Source organism: Mesoplodon mirus, assembly GCF_964341445.2.
Source record: "Mesoplodon mirus genome assembly, chromosome: 4".
Taxonomy (NCBI): Eukaryota; Metazoa; Chordata; class Mammalia; order Artiodactyla; family Ziphiidae; genus Mesoplodon; species Mesoplodon mirus.
The window spans coordinates 7191464-7219127 of NC_138979.1; the positions used below are offsets into that span (position 1 = coordinate 7191464).

The window sequence follows — 27664 nt, forward strand, 5'->3', positions numbered from 1 at the left end:
TCAGAAATCATTGCAATTGTGAAAGAAAGCATTGTATTTCCTTCGTGGTTTGGCCCCATTTTGCACTTCGTACAGAACCTTTGCTGGCTCAACCTCAGTCAGTTGTAAAAGTCTGGTGAACTTTGAAATAGCTCTGCAATTTTTGTCTCTAGATACTTCTATCTTACCGTATTTTAAGGGCATGGTCTTGCTTGTGGGGAAAAAAAGGAGCCCCAAAATGCTCCCAATGCCTTTTGCAAGAAAAGGACCCGCACCAAAAATTTCAGGTAGCTTTTAAAAGTCTCTTTTTTCCTCTCTGAGCATTTCTGATAACTATCTTTCCACTGCCTTTGTAAAGCCATGTAGGCTTCCCATGACCCAGTGGGACCTTGAACTCTGCTCATGAAAGGAGAACAAAGGAAGGGACCGGGGTGTACAGACTGCAACAGCAGATAAGAGTTTGGACTTCACCCGCGTTTTATTTGGCAATCCGCGGGGTGCCTCCTTCCCCTCCTGCGTTCATGGGGAGAGAAAAGGGACCATTTGAGCCTCGAAGGCCACCCACTTTTGCTTGGAGGTCTAGGTCATAACCTTCACTTGAGGACGCCAGCGTGGCCTCACTCACTGACACTGTTCAAGGCCCCAGCATCATGGACAAGTCTCACTTCCCCAAAGATGGTTGTGGTCCAAGCCGTCCAGCAAAAACAGGGGCAGTTCCACATTTTTCTCTGTCAAGAGTTTTAGGGCTGCGAGTCTCCTTGGAACGGAGAGGCGGGAAGCCTGGAAGCACTCTGTTTTGACTCTGGCTTTGATTTTATAGTATACTGGAAAGACAGAGACACATGAAATGGAACTTTTACAAAGCGTACGTGGTTGGAGATGAAGTGAAGGGTGGGGGTTAGGGTTCTGGAAATCAGTGGTCTTGGCACACCTATCCCTGAGTAAAAATTTCCTGCAAAGAGTTAAAAGTCTTCCTAATACGAAGAGATGTAAAATCGCGTTGCCTGTGCTCCCAAAACGAAGACTCAGGATTTGGGGTCTTCAGGTTGCGCCATTCAGAGGCGAGCGCAGGGTTCAGGCACCGGCCGGGAATCCAGGACTACGCTCATGCGCGCGGCGGGCCGCGACGGTGTACCACTACTGCCCTCCGCCCCGCCCGCTCCCTACCCCGGGCCGCAGGGGCGCGCGGACCGCCCTCCACCCAACCCGGGCCGCAGGGGGCGGGCCCGGGGGGGCGGGGCGGAGCCAGGCGAGGAGGGGCGGGGCGATGCGAGGACGGGCGGGGCCAGGAGGGCGGGCACGCCTGCGGCTCCGGTTCTGAGGAGACGGCGGGCGGCGCTAGAGGGAGCTGCTCGCCGCGCCGCCTCCGCCGCGCCGGGCCCCCGCGCCAGCTGCCCGGAGCGCCGCCCCAGCCCGCGCCGCCGCGATGGCGGAGGACAGCGAGTCCGCGGCCAGCCAGCAGAGCCTGGAGCTGGACGACCAGGACACGTGCGGGATCGACGGGGACAATGAAGAGGAGACGGAGCACGCCAAGGGGTAGGCGCGCCCGGGGCTCCTCGCGGGCGCCGGCTCCGGGGCGCGGCGGCCGCACCGCTGAGCGGTGGGCGGCCCCCGCGTGGCTTTCGCGGGGCTCACGGGCAGCGGGAGGTCCGGGGGGCGCGTCTCGCTCGCGGAGCCGCGCGGCGGAGGCGAGGCCTCGGGTGGGCGGGGAGGCGCGGGGACCCGCCACGCCGCTGTCACCTGCCGCGCGGCCCGCCGGCCCTCGCGCGTCCCCATCCCGGCAGGCGTGAGACTCGGTGGCACCGAGGGGGGCGCGGCGCCCTTCCCTTTGTGGCGGCGCGGCCGGGGGGAAGTGGTCCTCCTCTCTCCGCTCCTTGTCATCCTCTCCTGAAGTCCTCCCACCCCTCCCCCAGCCGCCACCACCACCGGGAGAAAAGAGCCGCTGATGGCGTGGAGCGGCTTGAGATTCGCCCCTGCCCGTTTCGGCGCCGCTGGAGGGGAGCTGCGGAAAGTTGTGCCGCCCCGGCCGCCCCGCCCCGCTCCGGGCCGGGCCGGGCCGGGGGCGCCGGGGGTCCCGGCCAGGCTCCCGGAGACGCGCAGGTTCGCCGCCGCCGAGCGGGTCCGCATCTCTAGAAGTGGGTCAGCATCTCTAGAAGTGGGTCCGACCTTGATTTCAGCTCAGTCTTGGGGAGCAGCTCCCGCCGACCGGACCCGACCCTGCTTGCTGGTTGATGTCCAGAGCCATGCGTTTTAACACCTGATCAGGTTTCTTCCTCCTTTAACTGGCTCGTTTTCTCCCTCGCAGACTTGATTTGCTCTCCGGTTGGAGAAAAGATTGCTTCCGGTGGGGGGGGGAGGGTATTGAAGTTCTCTTTTTGTAGGTAGAGGAGGTCATTTTAAATGCTGCCTGGGGTTTACGTTACCCTTTTACCCAGTTGAATGCGAACTATGAGCTGGCACCGAGCACTCATCCCCTTAGAAGTGAGATTTTACAAACCATGGTGACCGGGGAAGAAGTGGGTCAGCTTAAGAACATGATAGGGAGGCCGTAGTCACAGATGGCTTATTGATTCAGTTCATGGAGAGGATTCTTTAAATGCTTGATGATTTAAAGTGTAAAGTATTTGCATTCTATTTAACGTCTGCTTGAAGATTTGTTTAAGAAAGGAACTTTGAGCTTTACTGTGTTATAAAATATTAAAAGATCAAGAAAAAGAAAAGCTGACTAAATGTATCTTTCATTGGCATGAATATTTTTCAGTGGCAGCTGCAAGTACAGAATGTTATCAGTCTGGTCTAGAATGTTTTTTTTTAAAAGAGAGGAAAGGAAATTCTGCAGACATCTGAGCTCGACTTCTGTTTGTGCAGTGATAGAAATTTGTCTGTGATAGATAGCTAAATATAGATATGTTATTGAAACAGTGGCCCTGGTGCCAGAAATGGGCCCAGATGCAAATATGATGCATTACCCAAAAAACTTTAGCTCCTGTCTTTCTGGCAAGGCCCTGGACGTCTGCCTTCTCCACTGTAATGTCTGTTTGTTGTTCTTCAACCTTTAGAAGGTTTGATTATGTACTTCTTTGCTTATACAGTCAAGAATGTCCATGGTACAGACAGTTACTCATCTGTGTACCCATTGATCAGGACCTGCCCCCATCTGTGTACCCATTGATCAGGACCTGCCCCCCGGGAACCTTGCAGGAGGCTGTACGAAGTTCCCAGATTAGCACCCAGAAGCATCTCCATGCCTTCTTCAGACATTTTCAGTTTTGTACATCAGCACATTAATTATATGTTAACACAGTTACTCAAAATTAGAGCTGCTCAATGGACTGAAAGGTTTTCACCAAGAACAGATAACATGATTTCAGCTTCTAGAAGGAAGAAATGGTTGTAATGGGTTTATTGTAGTCTATTAAAATGTAAGGAGAAGGGGCTTCCCTGGTGGCGCAATGGTTGAGAGTCCGCCTGCCGATGCAGGGGACACGGGTTCGTGCCCCGGTCCCGGAAGATCCCACATGCCGTGGAGCGGCTGGGCCCTTGAGCCATGGCCGCTGAGCCTGTGCTCCGCAACGGGAGAGGCCGCAACAGTGAGAGGCCCGCGTGCTGCAAAAAAAAAAAAATGTAAGGAGATTAGTGAAAATCCAAGTTGCTGTGCTAGTTGGACTGCTTTCCTGGATTTGAACTCAGATGCTGTGTGCCAAATTTGGGGGAGTAATTGTGTTTTATTTGGCTCGGGTACTGATGATATGGCTCAGTGGAAACCTAGATTTTTTTCTTAAGTAGCTCAAGTTTGTAAATGTTAAATTTTGAAAGACTCCTCTTTTTGACACCTGGCCTCTTCATTCCACCAGTTTAATCAGGTGACAAATAATGAGGCTTTGGAGGAATGGGTATGTATACACTTTACCTTTTAAAGGCGAGTTATCACTTTGAGGCCACTAGGTATGGGTCAGTGCACAAAGTAGTCATTAACTAAATAGTACCCTTGTGGCCTGTAAGAATTAATTCACCCACACTATTGAGTATAATGTATTTACTGGTTGTCTTAGACATATTAAAACTAGAGCCTCAGGGAAAAGGAAATTACCAAATTAGACTCTTTTGTCCGCACAATGTAAATACTACTGTGTATGCTTTTCTTTCATTTTTGTAGAATTTTTTTTTATGAATTAAAACAGGTATTTCATTTTGTGGATAATGCCAGAAGTCCATAAATGAAATATGACTTTTGTTCAGTTAAAAGCAGTGGCTGACATATTATAAAATACTTGCATCTCACTATCTCTGTATCTTATTTTTTGTGGAAAATGTGCTCTTCGTTTAACTTTTTGGTCCACCCAAGTATGAAAGTGGCACACCACTACCCAGATTTCATGAATTCCAAAAATCATGGGGGAGGGCAGGGATTGTCCATTTTAATTAGCAAGACTAAATTCAGAAAAGTGTAGCTTTATTATCTTCAAACGATAATGCAGCAATTAGAAGTAGACCAACAGAGGACTACCGAGAAACATGCTTTAAATATTGCTTGGGCACATGATTTACAGTTAGGGGAAGTGTGTCTTTGTAAAGCGTTTGAGGGAACTTGAAAACTTTAAAGCATACTAAAAGTTCTAAGGTAGGACTGGCAGTCCAGTGGTTAGAATTCTGCACTTCTACTGCAGGGGACATGGGTTCAATCCCTAGTCAGGGAACTAAGATGCTGCCTGCCGTGCAGCAGCAAAAAAAATGTTCTAAAAAAATGTTCTAAGGTAATCTGTCTACATAGGTAGGAATTACCTTCACCTATCTTCTTCTCCTTGCCCCGTTGATCTGCATCTTCTCCGTTTGTAAAATAGAGTGGCTCCTGGTCTTTATCTCTTAGCCTGCCTACCCCGCGTTAAGCATAGTTACTGCTCCGTGCTGGAAACGGGAGCACACAGTTGGCCCTACATGAAATTAGCCTTCAAGTTGGCAAATCTCTCTCCTTGCTTTACCAACACTGGCTTGCAAAATGCATAGTTCCTGGATGAACTGGTGTGTGTTTCATCTCCTTTTCACGCAGAGAGCCTTGCCCTCATTATTCACTGAGGTGAATAGAGGCAGCGACCAAGAATATTTACATAGGGAATAAAATAAGCATATATGAAGATGCCTGTGTTGGCAGATAAATGACCAAATTATTCCCTGGGGTAAATCTGAAATAGTTTTGGTATTTGAGGGGTATTCCCAGACATTTTAAATAAGTTATTTTTCTTAGAAAAATTAAAAATCTGGTATTTGGGAAAGATTAAAATTAAAACTTTGGAATTCTTTGAACAGAGACCCTAACCTCTCTTTTCTTACCCCCAATTTAAAGAGGAAAAATGGAAGTTATTCTGTGTGCACTGTGTTGTTAGTTCTGATTTTATCTGTTGTTGAGATGGGGTGTGGGAACTTCTCCTTAGTCAACTGTAGAGTCGGTGGGAAGATGCAACAAATTACTGTAACTCTCCAGAGATTTTTCTTGTCATGGAAAACTTACGGGCTAATTCAGAGCCGCGCCTCTGAAATGTGATCTGTTATCAATAGTATAAATCTAGATGGAAAGGTGAGCTAACAGCCTTTGCCCAAGCAACCTCCCAATTTAGGGAATGACCTTTAAAAGTATCAAATGTCGGTTCAGGCTTAACATCTGAAAGGGTGACATCACCCTGAAGCCCAGAACAAACTTCTTGCAGAGCTTGGCTAAACTCTAGAAAGTCTCCAAGTATAGGCCACCTACTGTGCCATCTTGAAGTTGTTTATTAACCTGAGTGTACACAATAGATATTTATGAGTTCAAGTTAGTTACTGGGTTAACCCTGGGGTTGGAACCCTGGGTTGGAACCAGGTTCTGTACCAAGTTCAAGAAAGAGGTTGGTTGGTTGGTTTGTGGTTACTCCCATTGAAAATATGTAAATGACTTTTACTCATTGTCCTCTAAAATATGCTTATTAAAAATGCAAACAGTAAAGTATATGGAGAGTAAAAGCCCCCATCATCTCATTTCTAAGAGCTACCACTATTGACAGTGTAATCAAGTCAGACTTATTTATATTTATATACATATATATACACCCACACACATATTTACATAAATAAGATTGTACTTTATACTTTATACACAGATGCTTTTGTTATCTATTACTTTCCACTGACAATTAGCATTTATATTTATCTGTTGATATGTATATATAAATGTATATTTAACATAAATAGGATCATACTTTACATAGACTCATATTACGTTGTATTTTGCACTGACTGTGAGTGTTGTCTGCTAGACCTTTCTGCGGTGATGGAAATGTCCAATACAGAGGTCACTGGCCACTTGTGACCAGTGTGACTTAGGAGACGACTTTTAAATTTTATTCATTTTTAATTCATTTAAATTTAATAGCCCCATGTGGGTCATGGCCATTGTGTTGGACAGCTCAGATCATATCCTGCCTTTGAATTTTGTAAGCCTTCTCGGTACTCAGAATATTTCCTTATTCTTTTCTTGTGTTTTGCAGAATATGTCAACTTTCCATTCTTCCTTTTTTTTTTTTCTCCTTCTAGTGGTTTAGGAGCTCTGTATCCTATTTTTCTTCTTCTAGGAATTATCATTAATTTCAAGCAAGCTTGCTTTTTTTCTGTATTTCTCTATCAATGTCAAAAATTAACCAATGTCCAAAATATTCTGTGTACTACCAAACAAGACAAACCATGTAGGATGTTTGGATTTCTCCTTCCTTTACATTTCCTAGATTTTGTTGAAATAATCTGAAATTTCAATTCCATGTGGCTTCTTTTATTTTTGCCCTTATATCATATTAAAGCTTTTTTCTTAACTATTAACGTTACAGTCACATCCATAGTATCAAAAACTTCTTAAACTTTCCTGACTGCATTACTGTTTTCATTGCTTACCACTATTTCTTATAAACTACACCCTCTCCTTTTCTTCTTTGACTATTTTCTCCCTTAATTTTTTTTTTTTTTTTTTGCGGCACACGGGCCTCTCACTGCTGTGGCCTCTCCCGTTGCGGAGCACAGGCTCTGGACGCTCAGGCTCAGCGGCCATGGCTCACGGGCCCAGCCGCTCCGCTGCACGTGGGATTCCCCCGGACCGGGGCACGAACCTGCGTCCCCCGCATCGGCAGGCGGACTCTCAACCACTGCGCCACCAGGGAAGCCCTCCCTTAATTTTTTTATTACAGTCGGCGGACGATATATTTTCTAACCTCTTATATGTCTGAAGATGCCTTTTTTTGCTCTCACGCATGAACCAGAGTCTGGGTGTAAGTGTAATTCTGTGATAATCATTTTACTTCAAACTCCAGAAACGTTGTTTTATTATCTTCTAGCATTTAGTGGAACAGATGTTTCTCTGCCAATCTGCTTCTCTTTCTTTTATAGGTAGCCGTATTCTTTTTCTTTGTTTAGACTTGTTTTTAGTCTAGAAGCTGGTAGGATTTTTCTCCCAATTTTCCTAAAACCCAAGTGTTTCCACATCCTTTAACCTTCCAGGGTCTCTTTTTTCTTTAATACCTAACAAAATGGCTCAAGCTCATACGTATTTGTGGTGGTCTCGTGGGGACCGAGGTTTTCGTGGTCCTCCAGCACGTCCACGTGGCCCCAGCTGGCCCATCACTAGCTCCTAATGCTTTGGGTCCTATAGCATTTCTCCCCAGACCTTTGACCCTGGTGGAATCCAGTCAGCTCTCTTTCACCCCCTCCCCCGGCAGGAACCACTAATACAGGGCTGTCCTGCACAGCATTTGCTGAAGCTTTTGTGAATCAAGAGTGCAGGGGTTTGCTTATAGCCTAGGGCAGAAAACAACTTCCAGTTCAATGTCAGACATCATTGTTCACCAAAGGGATTTACTGGCGCCCATCCTCCGCTCCCCCCTAGGCCACGGCCTCCCTCAGCGTCCCTCTGAGAGTGGTCTCTTAATCCTCCGACCTCTGCCTCTCCTCCAAGTTCAAGGTCCAGCTCCAGTGTCCTTTCTTTCATGACACCTTCTCCGGTCATTAGAACTGAGGGTGACAACCCCTCGCGAAGGCCCTGGGACACTTACTGAGTGTATCCTTCACGCGTGCCTCTCCACCAGTCACTCTGCCCCCCAGCCATCTTCTCAGGCAGACCCTTGTTTTACAGGAAGGAAGCTCTGGCTCATAGGTAAGTGACTTCTCCAGGGTCACATGGTGCGTTGTAGGTGGGAACAGAGTTTTTGGTGTCTTTCTCTTCTTTTTTTTTTTTTTTCCTTTGGCCTTACCACGCAGCTTGTGGGATCTTAGTTCCCCAACCAGGGATTGAACCCACACCCTCAGCAGTGAAAGTGCTGAGTCCTAACCACTGGACCTCCAGGGAACTCCTGGTGTCTCTTGTTTAACATGTATGTGTAACATCTACACACTGGCTCACATAAAAGATTTTATTTTACACATACAATAGGTTGTCTTGAAATAAAGCATGGCTGAACTTTATTAGAATTGAGGACCAGCAGGTCAGGAAGGTGGGTCTCTCTGTCTGTCTAGCCTTTCCTCCATCAGTCCGCTACCAGCAGGCTGGGTCCAGGCAGGGGTGGCAGAGGGTAAGCCGGCAGCTGGAGGGGGTTGTCACGTGGTACAACATGGCCATTTAGGGCCAGGCCTTCAGGGAGGTCTAGAATCAAAGTAGTTTTCAGATAAGGAGATAATGAACAAGGCTGACACCTCAAAATATGCCTACGGAACACGAGACATGTGTCTACCTGTCTGCTCACACAGACCCCAATCCTTGTAATATCTGGGAATTGCACACATAGGTAGCTTCATAAAGGTCTCTTGAGTGGATTCCAGTGTTTCCCCATCTTCACTGACAGGCTAACTTCTAACTTAAAAGATGTTCCCCTGTGTCCATTAGGAAGGCGTGAAGGATTTCCTTTTCCTAATTCTGCTTTGGAAGGATGTGGACTGTGGCATCCTTAGTTCTGCTCTTTGCTGTATAGGACCCAGCATGGGAAAATGATCGCTCATCTTTTGAACTCCTCCTGCTATGGGCTTCTTTCCTTGTATATACATTTTTTCCCCTCACTGAATCATTATAATAACAGGTGAGGAGACTGAGGCCTCTCCAGGTGTAAATAACCTGCCCAGGCCACATCTCAGATTCAGATTTAGGTCTTGGGGCCTCTTGGGGTCTGACTGTCCGACCCCTGCATGTTCACAAACTGCAGGGTCTAGTGGACTCTCAATACAGAGCAGTTTGTTTGATAATGTTTCAAGTTCATCTCCCCATATGTTGTAGATTACCAGCTTCAGCGCCTCTGGAGCCAAGATTCACCAGCGTAATGGGCATACTGTTGGGTTGGCCAAAAAGTTTGTTTAGGTTTTCCGTAAGATGTGATGGAAAAACCCACATGAACTTTTCGGCCAACCCAATAAATGTCAGTGAATTTAAAAGGAAATAAATGCATACATTTCTTTTTTAAAAGACATTGCACCTTGATTATAGAAGACCCTTTCGGAGTTTGTCTTTTGGTCTCGTCAAAGGACTGCGTCTAATGATAGTATCAGTAGTTGCAATAAGATCCTTTTTCTTCTTTGCTTCTTTCCTGGCTGTCTCGTCTCCTTTCTGGTTCGAGTTCCGTGTGGCCCACAGTAACCTGTCACACGCCAGCGTCCTTTCCCGCCCGCACTGTCGTCATTCACGCCTGCACCAAGTCAGATTCTTGTAAGAAGCAACATGGGCTTAGGAATCCGGTTACTGAACATCTCTGGGTGGTAGCACTGCCGGAGGAAGCCACATCAGCCCCTCGGTGCCCGGTACCCCAGCTCTACGGCCCGGCCTGTGCAGCGCCCACCACGGGTAGCGCTTCTGGGTGACGCTTTGAGTTCCTCTCAGTTGGTGGCCCGTCACAGGAGAGAACCCAGCACACGGTCACCCGGTGCGGGCCCCAAGCTGAGCTGGGATTTACCTTTGCAAGTTCTGTTTTGTAAGCACATTGCACTTCTGTTGCTGGCTTGAACACACACGCCAGGGGAATGTGGGCTCCTCTATTCTGTGTTCACTCCATGGTCAAGTTCATGTACTGCTTCCAGGAGAAAGATGGCGACTCAGTTACTATGATACTTTCCCACAATTTCTTCATTTAGTATTTGGCGGTGGGGTAGATACTTGCTCTTTACTGCCCTTGGGTATTTATTAACATTTTAAAGAAACCGAAGAAAGAGCCCCTGAAAGTAGAGTTCCTTTTTTATTTTCCCAGTTGAAGTTTTTAAAAAAACCCTTTTTGCAAAAACGCATCATTTCTAAAATGGAACATTAGAATATATCACCAAGCAAAAAGACAATGACTTGGCATATTCATTTACACATTTTCCAATTCATATATATTTATAAAAATGAAAATATACTGCTCCTCTGGTACTGGAAATTCCTGTTTGTCACTTGATGTGCCAGGACCATCTTTCCAGGGTGTTACAGAGCCTTCTCCGGCGTCACGGGAACTGGCTGGCTAGTCCATCATATGACTCTGTGGAGATAACAGAATATCCTCGTCTGTCCAGTCTCCTGTTGTTGGGTCCCAGTGGCCGAGGCCGTTAGTGGCCCCTTCTTCCAAAGGAGCAGGGCCAGGGTGTGCTTGTTTGAGATGGTCAGTCTCCGTGGACCAGGTGAGCCCGGCACACATCCCAGGGGTCCTGGGGATGGCTGAGAGCAGGTGAAGGGATTCTGGATCTTCTTCCGGCAGAACTTCCCCACTGAGGGAAGCGAGACTTTCCTGTGAGAGCGACTTGGGTTTCTGTGTCCCATGCTGCTGGTATTATGGGACTCGACCTGCACAGCTCGACCTGTACACTAACTAATAGAACATCTGTATATTACCTGTGATTTTGTAGACACCTTCTTCTTTTTTTTTTTTTTTTTTTGTGTGTGTGATACGCGGCCCTCTCACTGTTGTGGCCTCTCCCGTTGTGGAGCACAGGCTCTGGATACGCCGGCTCAGCGGCCATGGCTCACGGGCAGCTGCTCCGCAGCATGTGGGATCCTCCCGGACCGGGGCACGAACCTGTGTCCCCTGCATCGGCAGGCGGACTCTCAACCGCTGTGCCACCAGGGAAGCCCCCTTCTTTTTTTAATTATTATTTTTCAAATAGGTAGTATAAGCATATGGTACAAACTTCAAAAGGCACAAAGGGTATCCAGTGAGAAGAAAGTCTCATCTGCCAGCCCTGAGCTTCCATCCCTGTGAGCAGCTCCTGATGCCAGTTCTTGGCACGTCCTCATGGTGGCATTCTGTACACGTACAAGGATGCGGGGCAGGTGCATGCGTGCCTGGGCATGCTTAACGTGTGCACGGACATTCACCAGCAGTGGGAATGTGACCTTCCATTGCTGCACCTTGATTTTTCACCTAACAGTGTATCTTGGAAATCCTTGCATATATATTATATATCAAAACCCATAGACCACCCTCATTTTTTATTTATTTATTTATTTATTTTGGGGGCCGCTCTGCACAGCTTGTGGGATCTTAGTTCCCTGACCAGGGATTGAACCCAGGCCCTCGGCAGTTAAGGTGTGGAGTCCTAACCACTGGGCCACCGGGAATTCCCCCAACCTCATTTTTTTTTAAGTCCTTTTATTTTATTTATTTATTTTTTTAATTTTTTCTTTTTGCAGTACGTGGGCCTCTCACTGTTGTGGCCTCTCTCGTTCCGGAGCATAGACTTCGGATGTGCAGGCTCAGCGGCCATGGCTCATGGGCCCAGCCGCTCCACAGCACGTGGGATCCTCCCGGACCCGGGCACAAACCCGCGTCCTCTGCATCGGCAGGCGGACTCTCAACCACTGCGCCACCAGGGAAGCCCTTGTCCCACTTTTAAGCTGTACTTCTAGGCACTGCCAGCTGTTCTTTCTCTATTAGACACTTTCTCTGAGCCCTGGGGTGTTTCTGTGCTTTTTACATTTATTTTATTTTATTTTCTTAATTTATCTTAATGAAGTATAGTTGATTTACAATGTTGTTTTAATTTCTGCTGTATGGCAAAGTTATACATATTCTTTTCCATTGTGGTTTGTCACAGGATATTAAATATAGTTCTCTGTGCTCTACAGTAGGACGTTGTTTTTTATCCATTCCGTATATAATAGTTTGCATATGCTTGTGCTTTTAAAAAAATGTCCTTGTCTCTTTCCTCTGCCACCGCAAAGTGGATCATGACCTCTGGCTCCCTTCTGGATCTGGGAGGTCCTGTCCTTTGTGTTTGAGAACTCCAAGTTCACCTTTGTGATTCCTGGAGAAGAGAGACCCCTGTGCGACCTCTGCTTGGCCTCTGACCCTTGACTGTCCACTGAAATCATGTTTTCTCTGCATCCCGTTTCTGGCCTTAGTACTTGGTCTCATATCCCAGCCTCATCGCTCAGCCCTTCCACTCGGGGTCGAGCTTGTGTTTTCTCTGCTCCAGTGTTTCTACCCCTTCGGAGCCATCAGTCCCTGGAATCCCTCCAGCCTAGATGGGATTTGACCATCACCTTCTCGCTGTGGGCGCCTCCTGGCCCCTTCTCACAGATTTAACCGCCTGAGACGGTGATTTGCCTTCCCCGCCGGGCATGTCTTGCCCCTTACTTCTTCACCAGATTTTTCTAGGGGAGAAGGGAAGCCTAATATTTTGCCACACTCTGTAACCACAAGGATTTCATCAAAATATGGAACGTTCATTTAATGAAAGAATTGAGTAGGCATCGGAATATACAAAAGAGAGAGTAAAAAATGAGTATTGGATCTAGCAAGGGAATTCACAAATAGGAATATCATTCGAAAAGCACATTGAATTGTGAACTTTGCTGACACGTTAATCTTATTATGTATAACAGTGCTAATACAATATTGAAATGAATCTCAGCCAGAAAAAAAAAATTTTTTTTGACTTGTTAATCATCTTCCTTCAGTAAACTCTGAAAGGCCCAGAAATGAGAAAAGTCATAGAAGTAGGAGTTAGTGTGAATGGGCTATTCTTCTATCAGAAAAACATTTGTGAGCGTGAGTAAGAAAAGGCTGTAGGAAATAGGGTAGTTTTTCACTAATCTAGACTGTCTCGAAGGTTATACTCTGCCAACAAGCTCAGCCTTTTTAGAAAACTTGATTTTTCTGCTTGTTTTGTTCACCACTTTATCTTTTGGAACAGTTTTACCTAAGATGCAAGGAAGTAAGCCTTTAAGAAATTTGCTTGTGGAATAGCTGGGCAATTTGAATGTAGTTTTTCAGTTACATGTAGTGATCTTAAAAATATCCAAACAATTTTTAGGAGCATTTTACATATTTCTTCCTTTATTCTGATCTTGGATAATCTGCAAAGACAGGTCTTACTTCACAAACTAAATTTCACGCTAGACTAGTTTCTGGCCAATGAGTATTGATAAAATTTTATGAGGAGTTAACATTAACTCTTACTAGAATTGGGTTTTTATGGGAAGTAGGCCCCAAATGTGTTGAATAATAATGAAATACTGGGCTTCCCTGGTGGTGCAGTGGTTAGGAATCCGCCTGCCAATGCAGGGGACACGGGTTCGAGCCCTGGTCCGGGAAGATCCCACATGCCGCGGAGCAACTCATTCCGTGCGCCACAACTACTGAGCCTGCGCTCTAGAGCCCGAGAGCCACAACTACAAAGCCTGCGTGCCACAACTACTGAAGCCTGTGTGCCTAGAGCCCGTGCTCTGAAACTACAGAAGCCACCGCAATGAGAAGCCCGCGCACCTCAACGAAGAGCAGCCCCCGCTCGCCGCAACTAGAGAAAGCCAAGACGCAGCAACGAAGACCCAGTGCAGCCAAAAATAAATGAAATAAATAAATTTATTAAAAAAAATAATAATGAAATATTTGTGGAAAGAGGAAGGCTAATGAGAGAGAATGTATTTTCCCACATTTAGATTATAGTAAGAGGGAAGAGAACTAAAACCTTGGAAACAGCCCAATATCTAAAAAAGGGGAATTGGTTAGCAAACTCTAGACCAGAAGCTAGCAAAGGGAATCATCCAGGTCCTACTCCAGCAGGGCCCGGATTGCTCAGGGCTTATCGGTCAGACACTGCTGGGAGCCAGCCACCCTCTGCTGCTGACACCCATGGAAATATTGGAATTGTTGGCTGGTCCTACCGTGACCTCTACCCAGTGCTCCAGCCTCGGTAGCTACCCCTGCCTGCCTCCTTGGCTGACCTTTATAATTGTAAGGATCATTGTCAGCTTTCTGCCCCTCACTGATCATAAACTTCTAGGGCAGCTTTGAGCTCGGAACCCTCCCTCCAAGGGCTTCCCCGTGACGCACCGCTTTGACCAGAGATGATGTGGCTTTAAAGAACTTCTGACAGGTGTTTCCTCCATCAGCCCCAGCGGGGGAAGGAAGGTGCAGGGCAAGGGACGAAGCTCCGGCGTTGAAGAGGTGGCTGACATCCTGCTGGAGGTCAGGCCATGACAGAGCCGAGTGATGACAGCGGCAAGGTTAGCTTGTTGCTCTGGACTGTGCATCACGCTTGTGCAGGAAGCAGGTGAAGAAGTCGTGTCTGGAGTCGCACACATGAGCCTCTGACAAAACAGACTCACTCGTGGGCCTTCAAGAACCTGAACTATAGATAAAATCCGTTCTTGAGCTGGGCGGCCGGGTGATCAGCTTGTATCAGATGGGTGCCCCAATCCAGCAGGAGAACAGCCTGTGGCCAGTACCCAGGAGAGTTTCAGTCTTGCGCAGCCACCTGCCCCGCAGCTGTGGCTGTGAGGTCTCTTCCATCGCCTGGGCACTGTGGTGCTGCTTTGGGTTACCTTCTTCATAAACTGCCAAAACTGCCTCATGTATTTTCTCTCCTGGGTAGTGCATGTCCCTCTAAATAAAGTGATTTGGTATCCCAAACAGAACACCCATACACACCTACACACACACACACACACACACACACACACACACTAAAGATCTGTTACCATTCAATAAAAGACAACTAGGCTAATAAAAAGTGTTCACAAAAGAAGAGGTCATTCCCTAAAGGAGACCTCAAGATTGCCAACAAATATCTAAACAGATATTCATCCAGTGGAAACGCATAAACAAGAGACGATACATTGTAGTAATTACCTGAATCCTGGAGCCTGATTGGCTGATTTGAGTTCTGGGCTCTGCCATTATTTAGCTGTGATTTTCAGCAAGTTACTTAACCTCTATGTCTTGCAGTTTCCTCTTCTATAAAATGGGATTAACTATAATTGTGGGACTTAACCTCACAAGGTTGTTGTGACAGTGTACAAGGTTGATATATATAAGGTGCTTACACGGTGAGTGCACTAAAGTGTTTGCTGCTCTGACAACGACCTTGACGATGATGACAGTGACAGTGATGGTGGTGGGGATGGTGGTGGTGATGATGATATGATATGGTGGTGGTGGTGATGATGGTGATGATGGTGATGATGGTGGTGATGATGGTGATGGTGGTGATGATGGTGGTGATGATGGTGGTGATGATGGTGATGGTGGTGATGATGGTGGGAGTGATGATGATGATGGTGATGATGATGATGGTGGTGATGATGGTGGGAGTGATGATGGTTATGATGATGGTGGTGATGATGGTGGTGATGATGGTGGTGATGGTGGTGATGATGGTGGGAGTGATGATGGTGATGATGATGGTGGGAGTGATGATGGTGATGATGATGGTGATGATGGTGGTGATGATGGTGGTGATGATGGTGGGAGTGATGATGGTGATGATGATGGTGGTGATGATGGTGGTGATGATGGTGGTGATGATGGTGGTGATGGTGGTGATGATGGTGGGAGTGATGATGGTGATGATGATGGTGGGAGTGATGATGGTGATGATGATGGTGATGATGGTGGTGATGATGGTGGGAGTGATGATGGTGATGATGATGGTGGTGATGATGGTGGTGATGATGGTGGTGATGATGGTGATGGTGAAGGTGGTGATGATGGTGATGGTGAAGGTGGTGATGGTGATGATGGTGATGATGATGGTGATGGTGAAGGTGGTGGTGGTGATGGTGATGATGGTGATGGTGATGATGATGATGGTGGTGATGATGGTGGTGATGATGGTGATGGTGAAGGTGGTGATGATGGTGATGGTGAAGGTGGTGATGATGGTGATGGTGAAGGTGGTGATGGTGATGATGATGATGGTGATGATGATGATGGTGGTGATGGTGATGGTGGTGGTGATGGTGGTGATGATGGTGATGATGTGGATGACAGTTATGGTGGGGATGCCAGATTGTTTCCAAATTGCTTGTACCAGCATTATACAAATACTACCTTTCCTCACATTCTTCTGATATTATTAGACTTGAAAATGTTGGGCGAGTCAGTGGGTAAAAAGTAGAATCTGAAGTGGTTTCAGTTTCAGTTTCCTTGCTGCTGGTGAGGTTGAACATCCTTTCATAAGTTTATTGGCTGTTAGGGTTTCCTTTTCTGTGAATCATTTATTCGTATCCTCAGCCCATTCTTCTGTCAGTGTTTTGTCTTCCTATTGATTTTTGCATTGATTTCTCATTCACCCAGCAAATATTTATTTTATACCTCAGACACTGTTTTAGGTGCTAAGAATACCATGGAAAAGGCTGTCTTATGGATCTTATGTTCTAGTCAGAGGAAGACAAATAAATAAATAATACGTTTTTAGCTAGTGATAAGTTATATGAAGAAAAGTAAAGGATAATCATAATAATAGCTAGCATTGACTGAGTGATTTCTCTTTGCCAACTATTGATACTAATGTATTAGCTCATTTTACGCTGACAATTTTTTTAACACCATTCATTGAAAGCTTCATCCTTTTGCAGGTATGGAAACTGAAGCACAGAGAGATTAAGTAAGATATTCCAAGTCACACAGCTAGGAAGTAGTGGAGCCAGGATTCAAAATCAGGTGGTCTGAATCTAGCTAATGGCTGCAGTCCTGACCAGGATATTATGTTGCCTGTCTATACTATGCTGGAGATAAAATGTGAATGGGGAAAGAGCTCTTTATATGTTCTGATGTAATATTTTATCATGTGCTTTATAAATACCTCCCCTACCTCTGTAGTTTTAAAATTTTGTCTATAATCACTTTGCCACAAAATATTTAACTTTGATGTAGTCAAGTTACCCCTTTTTATCTTTCGGTTTGTACTTTTGGGTCCTTATTTAAGGAATTCTTTTCTTCACGGATATTATGAAGTTATTGTCATTCTTCCACTTATTCATTCAACAGATATTTATTTGACCATATGTGCCAGACGCTGTACTAGGCATGGATAGATGTTAGCAAAACCAACAAAAATCACTGCCTTTGGTCTTAATCATTGCCTTAATCACCGCCTTCAGTTTTGTTTTCCGCGTTTGGGTATTTAACTTATTTGGAATTTGTTTTTATGATTCGTGGGTAGTAGCAAACTAATTTAATTTTTTCTGTATAGAAAGTCAGGTTTTCTGATACTATTTATTTAAAAGTGTATGTTTTCACTATTGATTCATGATGTAATCATTATCATATCACAAGTTCTTGTATTCCGTGAGTTGTCACTGGTCTGTCTACTCCATTTCTTTGATCTGTTTGTCTGTTCTTGAGCTCTGTTGTATCTTGATAATGCTTTAGTTGCAGAGGCGTTGTGGTTTTTATAGACAACTTAGAAAATGCATGAAAATACAGCAGCGATTTAAATCACCTATAATCCCACCATTTTCTATGAAGCAAGTTGGAAATCAAGGGGGGAAATTTTGTAAAATAATTATAATATCAAACTACTAATGGTCCTTGTGGGGAGCAGCTAAGTGATCTCTCTGGTGGAATCCTGTGAAATCTAAATTTTTTCTTATCTTTGGGGTTCACATACTGTGAATCGAGCTCTTAAAATTAATGTATTAGTTATGACAGGCCAAACTGCTGTAACCCTATGGTGGACCCTGTGGTGACCCTATGGTGTCACTGCTCAACACAATGGAAGTTCTTTCCTTTTTTTTTTTTTGGCCACGCCATGCAGCACGTGGGATCTTCGTTCCCCGACCAGGGATGGAATCCACACCCCCTGCATTGGAAGCACGGAGGCTTAACCACTGGACCACCAGGGAAGTCCCAGTTCTTTTCCGTATTGATGGGACAGTCCCAGACAGGTGTTCAAGTGGACGGCGAGGGAACTTCCCTTTATCCTGTCCATCAGCGGCTGCCTCCTCCTGTCACGTGGCTCTGCCGTCCTCTACTGTCTCCTCCTACACCTGCCTTCCGTCGGCCCGGGGGAGGGAGAGCGTGGAGGAGCACCCCCGGAGCCTGTCTGGGCCAGCAGGACGTGGCAGGCTCGCTTCCACTCCCATCCTGCTGGCTGGGACTCAGTCACGTGGCCGTACCTGACTGCCAGCGGGGGGAAGTGTGGTCTCGCTGACACACTGTGAGCTCCCGGACGAGGGGAGGATGGATCTCTGTGGGCAGCTGGCGGTCTCTCTCTCACTCGTTTCTCCTGGGGCAACTGTAAAACGTTTACAGTTTCCTGTAAAATGTGTTACTTTGCTCATTCCATTAAGTCCTGTCTGCAGAATCCCTGAGTATATCTTTGAAGAGATTTCCTTAGTTTATTAAATTTAGTTTGACATTTCCGTGGCTGACAAGGAGTTTGTTGGTTTACACTTGGGGTTTGAATGTGCCAAAGATTCTCTTTAGGCACAAGTATCTTTCCTTCCTGGGGTAGCGAAGTGGAGAGGCTTTTCCTTATGGATTTTTTGTACGAATTCTTGGGGAGGTGGGAAATGGAACTTCTGTTCTTTTTTTTTTTTGCGGTACGCAGGCCTCTGACTGCTGTGGCCTCTCCCGTTGCGGAGCACAGGCTCCGGACGCGCAGGCTCAGTGGCCATGGCTCACGGGCCCAGCCGCTCCGCGGCATGTGGGATCTTCCCGGACCGGGGCACGAACCCGTGTTCCCTGCATTGACTGGCGGACTCTCAACCACTGCGCCACCGGGGAAGCCCGGAACTTCTCTTCTTAAAGAGCCAAGAGATCTTTGTAAAAGGGTTGCATGATTTCCATGGTTAAACGTCTGGGATTCAGTAATCAGCCTCAGGCACTTAGAGTCTGAATCTTTTTCTTCCTCAGATTTCGAAGAAGAATCTTCTTGAGCTGGGATTTTCCTTTATTATCCTGAGCCCTTTGCAGCATCTTATCACCCCCCCGGGGACAGGAATTTCACCTGCCACTTTTTCAACAGCTTTGATGAGATATAGTCCACATACCCTGTGATTCACCCATTTAAAGTGTACAATCCTGTGGCTTTCAGTATATTCACAGAGTTGTACAACTATCACCCCAATCAATTTTAGAACATTTTCGTCACCCCGGACTGAAACCCCGCATCCCTCCTTGTGACTGGCTTCTTTCATTTAGTGTAATGTTTTCACAGCTCATCCATGTTGTTGCATGTATCAATACTTTTTCTAATTTACAATTTTCTTATTGCTGAATAATATTTATTATATGGATATACCACATTTTCTTTATTCATTTATCAGTTGATGGATATTTGGGTGGTTTATACTTTTTGGCAGTTATGAAGAATGTTGCTATGAACATTTGTATACAAGTGACTGTGTGCACAAATATTTTCATTTCTCTTAGTCATAGACCTAGGAGTGGACCTGCTGAGTCATGTGGCACATCTTTGTTTAGCATTTTGAGGAACTGCCAGGCTGTTTTCCAAAGCGCCTGCACCATTTTCCATTCCCACCAGCAGTGTGTGAGGGCTCCAGTTTCTCCACATCCTCGCCAACACTTGTTATTATCTTTTTTGGTTGCAGTTGTCCTAGTGAGGGACTAGTGGTATGCCTGTCAGCTCTGATTCCCAAATTCTAGTCTCTTTGAGGCTAGACCCCTTCCACCCTTCCCCTGCACCCAACACAGTGCTGAGCACATAGTGATGGCTCAGTAAATACATGATGATAGGCTGCAATCAACTTTACCATGCAGGTAGGGAGAATTGTAGCTTTCAGAGATATTCTACTTCCTGGCAGTGTGTGATTGGAGCTACCCCAAGAATTATTCATTCATTCAACAAACATTTGTTATAAAAATCTACTAGTATCAGGCATTAAAACATTAGCGATCTCAGGGATACACATAGGAATAGCTTTCTTCTGCACCCTGCACCCACTGACACGAATGCGCACATAAATCACATAAGCACAGCACAGCAAGTTCACCACTTTATGAGGTGCCAACCCTGGGAACACTGAGGGAGGAAAACCCAAAATAGTCAGACTCCCAAATCAGAGAGTGTACAAAACCATACTATCCATGGCATATTTCTAGCTCTGGTATCTGGCTGTGATATGTTTGTTTAAGCCCAATTGCTAGTCAGATATTTATGGAAGTCCTTAACTACTAGATGATTTTAAACATAAACATCACAATACATAGTACAGATTTGATTCTACTGATGGAAACAAACTGCTCATTTTGGGGTGGGAACGCATTACTGTTTTTAGACCACGAGGGTGCCGCTTGGCGGGGTCTTCTCGTATCTCCAAAAATGAGCACTAGTTTCTATTCCAGGATTAGGGAGAACAGGGAAACACGAATTTATAGCTCGTGCGCTTGTCTTTTAAACACTTTTTCTCGCTATTGAACACGGCTTTCATGCTTTGACTCTACAGAAGAATGAATTGCTTTAAACTCAGGAAGTTTTCTGATTTTAATACATGAATAACTGCCAGAAAGAAGAGTCTGTCTGTGACCTAGATTTTGGGTGATGAGGCTGGCCCTTGGGATCCTCTAAGTGGTAAAGACCAAGCCCACAACTCTGTCCCGTGAAGTCAGCAGAACCTGGTCTCCCCCAACGCTACAGGCAGCACGTGGGGACCTCGACTCCCCAGAGGCCTCTCGGGCCTCAGCTGACGGAGGCCCATCCCCTCCCGATGCGTCCTCTTGACAAGCCTCTGGGGCTCGCTGGGAGGGGAAGTCAGCAAAGAAGGAGGTGTGGCGGCCCTCACGTGCTCTCACCTGGGAGCAGCACCTGTTCCATCTCCCCAGCTTCCATTGGCTCAGCCTGCTCGGGCCTACCTTGCTCACTTGGCGGGGGTGGGTGGGATGCGCAGTGTATGCGTCGTCCTCTGGATGTCCACAGGAGGGGAATTCAGAAATACCGGTGAGCGGGCTTCCCTGGTGGCGCAGTGGTTGAGAATCTGCCTGCCGATGCAGGGGACGCGGGTTCGAGCCCCGGTCTGGGAAGATCCCACATGCCGCGGAGCGGCTGGGCCCGTGAGCCACAACGACTGAGGCTGCGCGTCTGGAGCCTGTGCTCCGCAACAAGAGAGGCCACAATAGTGAGAGGCCCGCGCACCGTGATGAAGAGTGGCCCCCACTTGCCACAACTGGAGAAAGCCCTGGCACAGAAACGGAGACCCAACACAGCCAAAAATAAAAATAAATTAATTAAAAGAAGGCTCAACATTTAAAAAATAAAAAGAAAAAGAAATATGGGTGAGCACAGACAGTGTTCACCTGAGCAGGAAAACCCCAGTCCTCCTGTGTCCTCCTGACTGTCACTGCTGACACCCTCAGCGCTTCGGACACCAGGCGTCGGGGCCTCCCCACATCGAGCATTCCTGCAGCGCGAGCACGGGCCGGGGTCCTACCATATAACTCGATTCTGACACTGTCTGCCTGGAGGCGGCGTCAGATCCCACAGGTTGAGGGCTCAGTCCCGCCAGACTGCCCCCTCCCCACTTCAGATGCCAATGCTAAGTCCAGGTTGTCACCTGTGCTTCTGACCGACCAGCTACAAATTGGAGTTTCCTAAGAGCCCCTCCTCGGATTCGATTAATTTGAATCCACAGGACTCAGGAAAACACTTTTTACTGTTCACCAGTTGATTGTGAAAGAACATGGTAAAGGATGGAGATGAACACCCAGATGGGCGAGGAGTGCGGGGGACGGGTGTCCATGCCCTGTCCGGGCACCACCCTCCCGACACCTCCACGTGTTCACCAACCTGGAAGGTCTCTGAACCCTGCACTTCTGGGGACTTCTGTGAAGGCTTATGATCGATCATTAACTCCATTTCAGGCCCCTCTCCCCTCTCTGGAGAACTGGGGACGGAGCTGAAAATTTCAAGCTTCTGATCATGGCTTGGTCTTTGTGGTGACCATCCAGGAGCCCACGCAGAGGCACCTCATTGGAACAAAAGACACTGCTCGCTCCCAGGAAATTCCCAGGGTTTTAGGAACTCTGTGCCAGGGACTGGGGTCAAAGACCAATGTATATTTTCTCTATTATTTCACACATTTTTTAAAGAAATGGGAGACCTTCTGTTCTTAGGCAGCTTACACTCTACTGGGGAAAGAGGTAAGAGCACTGGGTTTTGAGTGTGCTAGATGGGAGGATACTCAGAGGGCAGAGGGGTCATTGAGTTAGGAGCATCTACTTCAGGTTAGAAAGGAGCAAGAAGGGTTCTCAGAAGAGGTGATTCTTGGCCTAAATCTTTTTTTTTTGAAGTATAGTTGATTTACAATGTTGTGTGAATTTCTGCTATACAACAAAGTGATTCAGTTATACATATATACATATACATGCTTTTTTTTTCTTTTCCATTATGGTTTATCCCAGGAGATTGGATGTAGTTCCCTGTGCTATACAGTAGGACCTTGTTGTTTATCCATTCTACATATAAAAGCTCACATCTGCTAATCCCAACCTCCCACTGCATCCCTCCTCCAACCCCCTCCCCCTTGGCAACCACGTGTCTGTTCTCTATGTCTGTGATTCTGTTTCTGTTTCATAGGTAGGTTCATTTGTGTCATATTTGAGATTACACATATAAGTGATATAATATGGTATTTGTCTTTCTCTTTCTGACTTACTTCACTTAGTATGATAATCTTTAGATCCATTCATGTTGCTGCAAATGGCTTAATTAATTCTTTTTTATGGCTGAGTAGTACTCCACTGTATATATGGAATACCACATCTTCTTTATTCATCTGTCAATGGACATTTAGGTTGTTTCTACATATTGGCTATTGTGAATAGTGCTGCTGTGAACGTAGGGGGTGCGTGTATCTTTTTTGAATTATTGTTTTGTCTGGATATATGCCCAGGAGTGGTATTGCTGGATCATATGGCAACTCTATTTTTATTTTTCTGGGGAACCTCCATACTGTTTTTCACAGTGGCTGCACCAACTTACATTCCTACCAACAGTGTAGGAGGGTTCCCTTTTCTCCACACCCTCTCCAGCATTTATTGTTTGTAGATTTTGTGATGATGGCCATTCTGACCGGTGTGAGGTGATACCTCATTGTAGTTTTGATTTGCATTTCTCTAATAATTAGCAATGTGGAGTATCCTTTCAGGTGTCTATTGTCTTGGCCTAAATCTTGAACGAAAAGCAATCTGCCAGGAAATGAAGGAGAGAAGGGTGTCCTGGCAGAGGAAACAACATGCCTAAATGTGTAATAATAACAGTACCTATCAGTTATTGAATGGCTTACTCCATGCCAGACGCTAAGCTACACACTGTGCAGACTCCGCCTCCTTTAATTTCCCATAAGCCTCCCATCTGTGTGTTGTCTGTTGCCTTAAGAATATATGCTCCAGGGCTTCCCTGGTGGTGCAGTGGTTGAGAGTCTGCCTGCCGAGGTGGGGGACACGGGTTCGTGCCCTGGTCTGGGAGGATCCCACATGCCGCGGAGCGGCTGGGCCCGTGAGCCATGGCCGCTGAGCCTGTGCATCCGGAGCCTGTGCTCCACAACAGGAGAGGCCACAACAGTGAGAGGTCCGCGTACCGCAAAAAAAAAAAAAAAAAAAAAAAAAAAAAGAATATATGCTCCATAGGGCAGGATGTTGCCTTGTTCATTGCTGTATCTTTATGTTCCAGTAACTTGCTGTTTAATAAGCCAGCAACCATTTTATTAGGCTCACAGATTCTGTGGGTTAGGAATTTGGAAAGGGCATGGCTGGAGGGCGTTCTGGCTGGGGGTCTCACGGGGTCACAGTCAGATTTCAGCTGGGGCTGCAGTCAGCTGAAGGCTCCCCTGCAGTGGACGCCCAGTGGGGCTCACTCACATGACTGTCCGTCCACGCTGGCTGTTGACTAGAGCCCACCCACGTGGCCTCACCGGCATGCGCATCTCTAGAAGTGGGTGGGAGCTTCTCACCTAGACTGGGAAGTCCTATATTGACACATTTGTTGTGAATGATTGGTTGTGAGTCACAGGCCCATCCACCTTCACGGGGAGGGGAGCTAGATTCCATCGTTCATTGGGAGGAGTCTCCAAACAATTGGAGGGCGTATTGAAAACTACCACAGTCCACCTTCTGGCCATTAAAAGTATGCACATCCTCGCCCAAGTAGAATACATTTACCCTCCCTGAGGCTCTCCCGCAAATCCTATCGCGTTTTGGCTTATATATGAGGCTCAGGCTTGAAGTGCAGGATCTCATCATCTAAACCAAGTCTAGGCGGATGAGGGCCCTCAGAGTCCATCTCAATACCTGTGACCTGAGCAGGTATGTTGTCTGCTCCCCACACGCCCATTGTGGAAGGGTGGACAGGTGTAGGGGAGCCACGGTGCTGGTTCCATTCAAAAAGGGGGAAGCAGCACAGCACAGCCACTGGTCCATAGCAGTTCTGAAATCCAACCGGGAGCCTGTCGCCAGTCCCTTGGTTTGAGCTCAGCCCTAATCTTCAGGAGCTGCTCTCCATGGCTCTGGCCTCTGTCCCTGGGCTCTGGGTTCTGCCCTTTAAATCCTCCTTCCAAAAGAAACGATGACTTTGCATCTGAGCGAGTGACCTTCTGTCTGCTTCCTGCTTGTACAAGGCTGAGGGTCCAAAGGCCTCTTTGCATTCTGTGCTGTTCTGTCTCTTTCAAGCTGGTGTAATTCTTTAACGAATGTACTGGACTTCCTGTTTCAATGTATAATCCAGTGGTCCCCAACCTTTTTGGCACCATGGACCAGTTTCATGGAAGACAGTTTTTCCACGGACGGGGAGGGTGTGGGGATGGGTCAGACGGTAATGCAAGCGATGGGGAGCGGCAGATGAAGCTTCGCTCTCTCACCCGCTGTTCACCTCTAGCTGTGTGGCCCAGTTCCCAACAGGCTGCAGACGAGTACCAGTCTGCTGCCTGGGGGTTGGGGACCCCTGGTCTAATCCACTGTACTGCACTAAAGCCACACCCACCAATCTCTTCTTCAAGATAAGCTTTTCTCTACCTTGGTCTTTATGTGAGGTTGAATGTCTGCAAGATTTAGAAGCTGTACTGTTTAGAGACAGAATAGAAGAGGCACATCCTTCAGAAACTGAGAGGGTGTTTTGTCTGTTTGAAATGGTCTATGGAACACCACCTTGGATTTTCTGAGGTCCTAACCACAGCTCCGTTCCAGGTTTGACTTTCTGTCCTGAGACCATTTCTTAATATGTACAGCCTTTGCCTTCTGGGGATGCTGGGGATGAGGGACAGTTTAATTTTGAGTCTAGCAAGTCCTGCCTGGGTTCATGTATTCTCTAACTTCCTCTCAACTGCTGAGAAGCTCATTCTTTTTTTTTTTTTTTTTTTTTTGCAGTACGCGGACCTCTCACTGCTGTGGCCTCTCCCGTTGCGGAGCACAGGCTCCGGACGCACAGGCTCAGGGGCCACCGCTCACAGGCCCAGCCGCTCCGCGGCATGTGGACTCTTCCTGGACCGGGGCACAAACTCATGTCCCTGCATCGGCAGGCGGACTCTCAACCACTGCGCCACCAGGGAAGCCCCGAGAAGCTCATTCTTGAGTTAATCTCTCTCTGCTCTCATTTTCTTATAGACAGCTGGGAGAAGCCAGCACGATTTCAACCTTCTGCCTAGAAATCGTTTTAGATTTTCATGCTCATTATGTCCATTTTCTATTTCCCACGTTATCTCTGGCAGCAGTTTTATAAACATTCCTCTACTACATAACGAGGGTCCCCTTCCATTGATCTTCCCATATCATTTCCTTTATTTTCCCAAGCCCTCACCACCAGCCTCCTTGAGACCATCAGGCTTCTGCTTACAGTCGCCACAGGCTCTATCCACCTGGTCTGAAAGCCAGGGCCGTGTGTTTCGGGTTTACAGCAGCCCTCCACTTTGACACCCCACGTATCCGGCTGAGTTTTTATTGCTGCATGCAACACGATTACAGGCCTGGTGACACAAAACAACGTTGCTTTATCAGGCTTGCAGATCCGGTGGGTGAGGAGGCTGGGAAAGGCAGTTCCTTATCGAGGGTCTCTTATGCACTTATAGACAGATGTTGCCTTGGGCTGGAGTCTTCTGCAGACTTGACCACGCTGGGTATTCATGAGGGCTCCCTCCCGTGGCTGTGGTGGGTGGTCTCAGCGCAGTCAGACCTCTTACGTGGCTCCTGGCTGCCCCCAGGCTTGAGCATCCCAAAGGAGCCATGTGCAAAGTGCGTGGTCTTTTGTGACCTAGTCTCAGAAGTCATGTAGTGTCACTTACACTGCATTACGAGCAAGTGACAAGCCTGCCCAGACTCAAGAGGAAGGAAAGAGACCCCTACCTCTCGATGGGAGAAGCATCAAAGAATTGGCAGACATGTTTCGAAACTGCTTGCACCTGGAGCGACGTCTGGCAACAAGACCTTGCCATGCAATTGTATGCAATGCGTAGGCACTTCCGCCTCTCTTATTATATCTGCTTGTTAGTCTTTGGGCGCTACAGTGTGACCCCTGTAATAACAAGCTATGTTATAATGGGGCTTTCTTGTATTTGAAACGTATTTTTGAAAAGTAGGAATACAGGACTTCACATTCTACGCACTTTATTCCAAATGAATTAGAAAGCTAAATATTTTCCCCCAGAAGTCAAAAGGTAAAAGAGAAAAAGTTACAGAAGGATACTTATGTAATTTTGGAATTGGGAAGACTTTCTAAGCAAGATTTAAAAGCCAAAAAGCCACAAGGGAAAAATTTTAAGTATTAGACCCCATAAAATTTATAAGTGTCTGTAACAGGAAAAAATACCATAAATTAAGTGGAATGCTGAAAACTAGACTGTGTAAAGTATTTACAGTCTAAACAACAGACAACAAACTAGGCAATGGAATATAAGCAGAGGGTAGTATCTCTCATAGGGCTGTTGTGAGGATTAAATGAGATTAAAGTGCCCAAAGTAAAAATTCTTAATAAATGACAAGTTCTATCCATGCTTTTATAAAGGGCACCTACAAATCATTGTTTTTTAAGATGGCTAATGGAAAAAGAATATGAATGAGCTATTCGTGGAAAAATATAAATGGTCTGTAAACATATAAAAAGATATGTAGGGCTTCCCTGGTGGCACAGTGGTTGAGAATCTGCCTGCCAATGCCGGGGACACGGGTTCAATCCCTGGTCCGGAAAGATCCCACATGCCGCGGAGCAACTAAGCCTGTGCACCACAACTGCTGAGCCTGCGCCCTAGAGCCCACGAGCCACAACTACTGAGCCTACGTGCCACAACTACTGAAGCCTGCGCGCCTAGAGCCTGTGCTCCGCAACAAGAGAAGCCACTGCAGTGAGAAGCCCTTGCACTGCAGTGAAGAGTAGCCCTGGCTCACACAACTAGAGAAAGCCCACGCACAGCAACAAAGACCCAACGCAGCCAAAAATAAATAAATAAAATAAATAAATTTATTTTTAAAAAAAGATATGTAGCCTCACCCCTAGT

The 27664-nt window shown here is 46.6% G+C and overlaps 1 protein-coding gene across 2 annotated transcripts in view; it reads left to right on the forward strand.

Annotated features, from left to right (window-relative positions):
• Window positions 1-1346: 1346 nt before the first annotated feature.
• NMT2 (N-myristoyltransferase 2) overlaps window positions 1347-27664 on the forward strand; it is a 60357-nt gene continuing 34039 nt past the window's right edge. For both annotated transcript variants that reach the window (XM_082618245.1, XM_082618246.1), the window contains exon 1: window positions 1347-1515. In XM_082618245.1, the coding sequence (XP_082474371.1) occupies window positions 1406-1515 (110 nt within the window). In that variant the 5' untranslated portion in view covers window positions 1347-1405. The remainder of the gene's footprint in view (window positions 1516-27664) is intronic.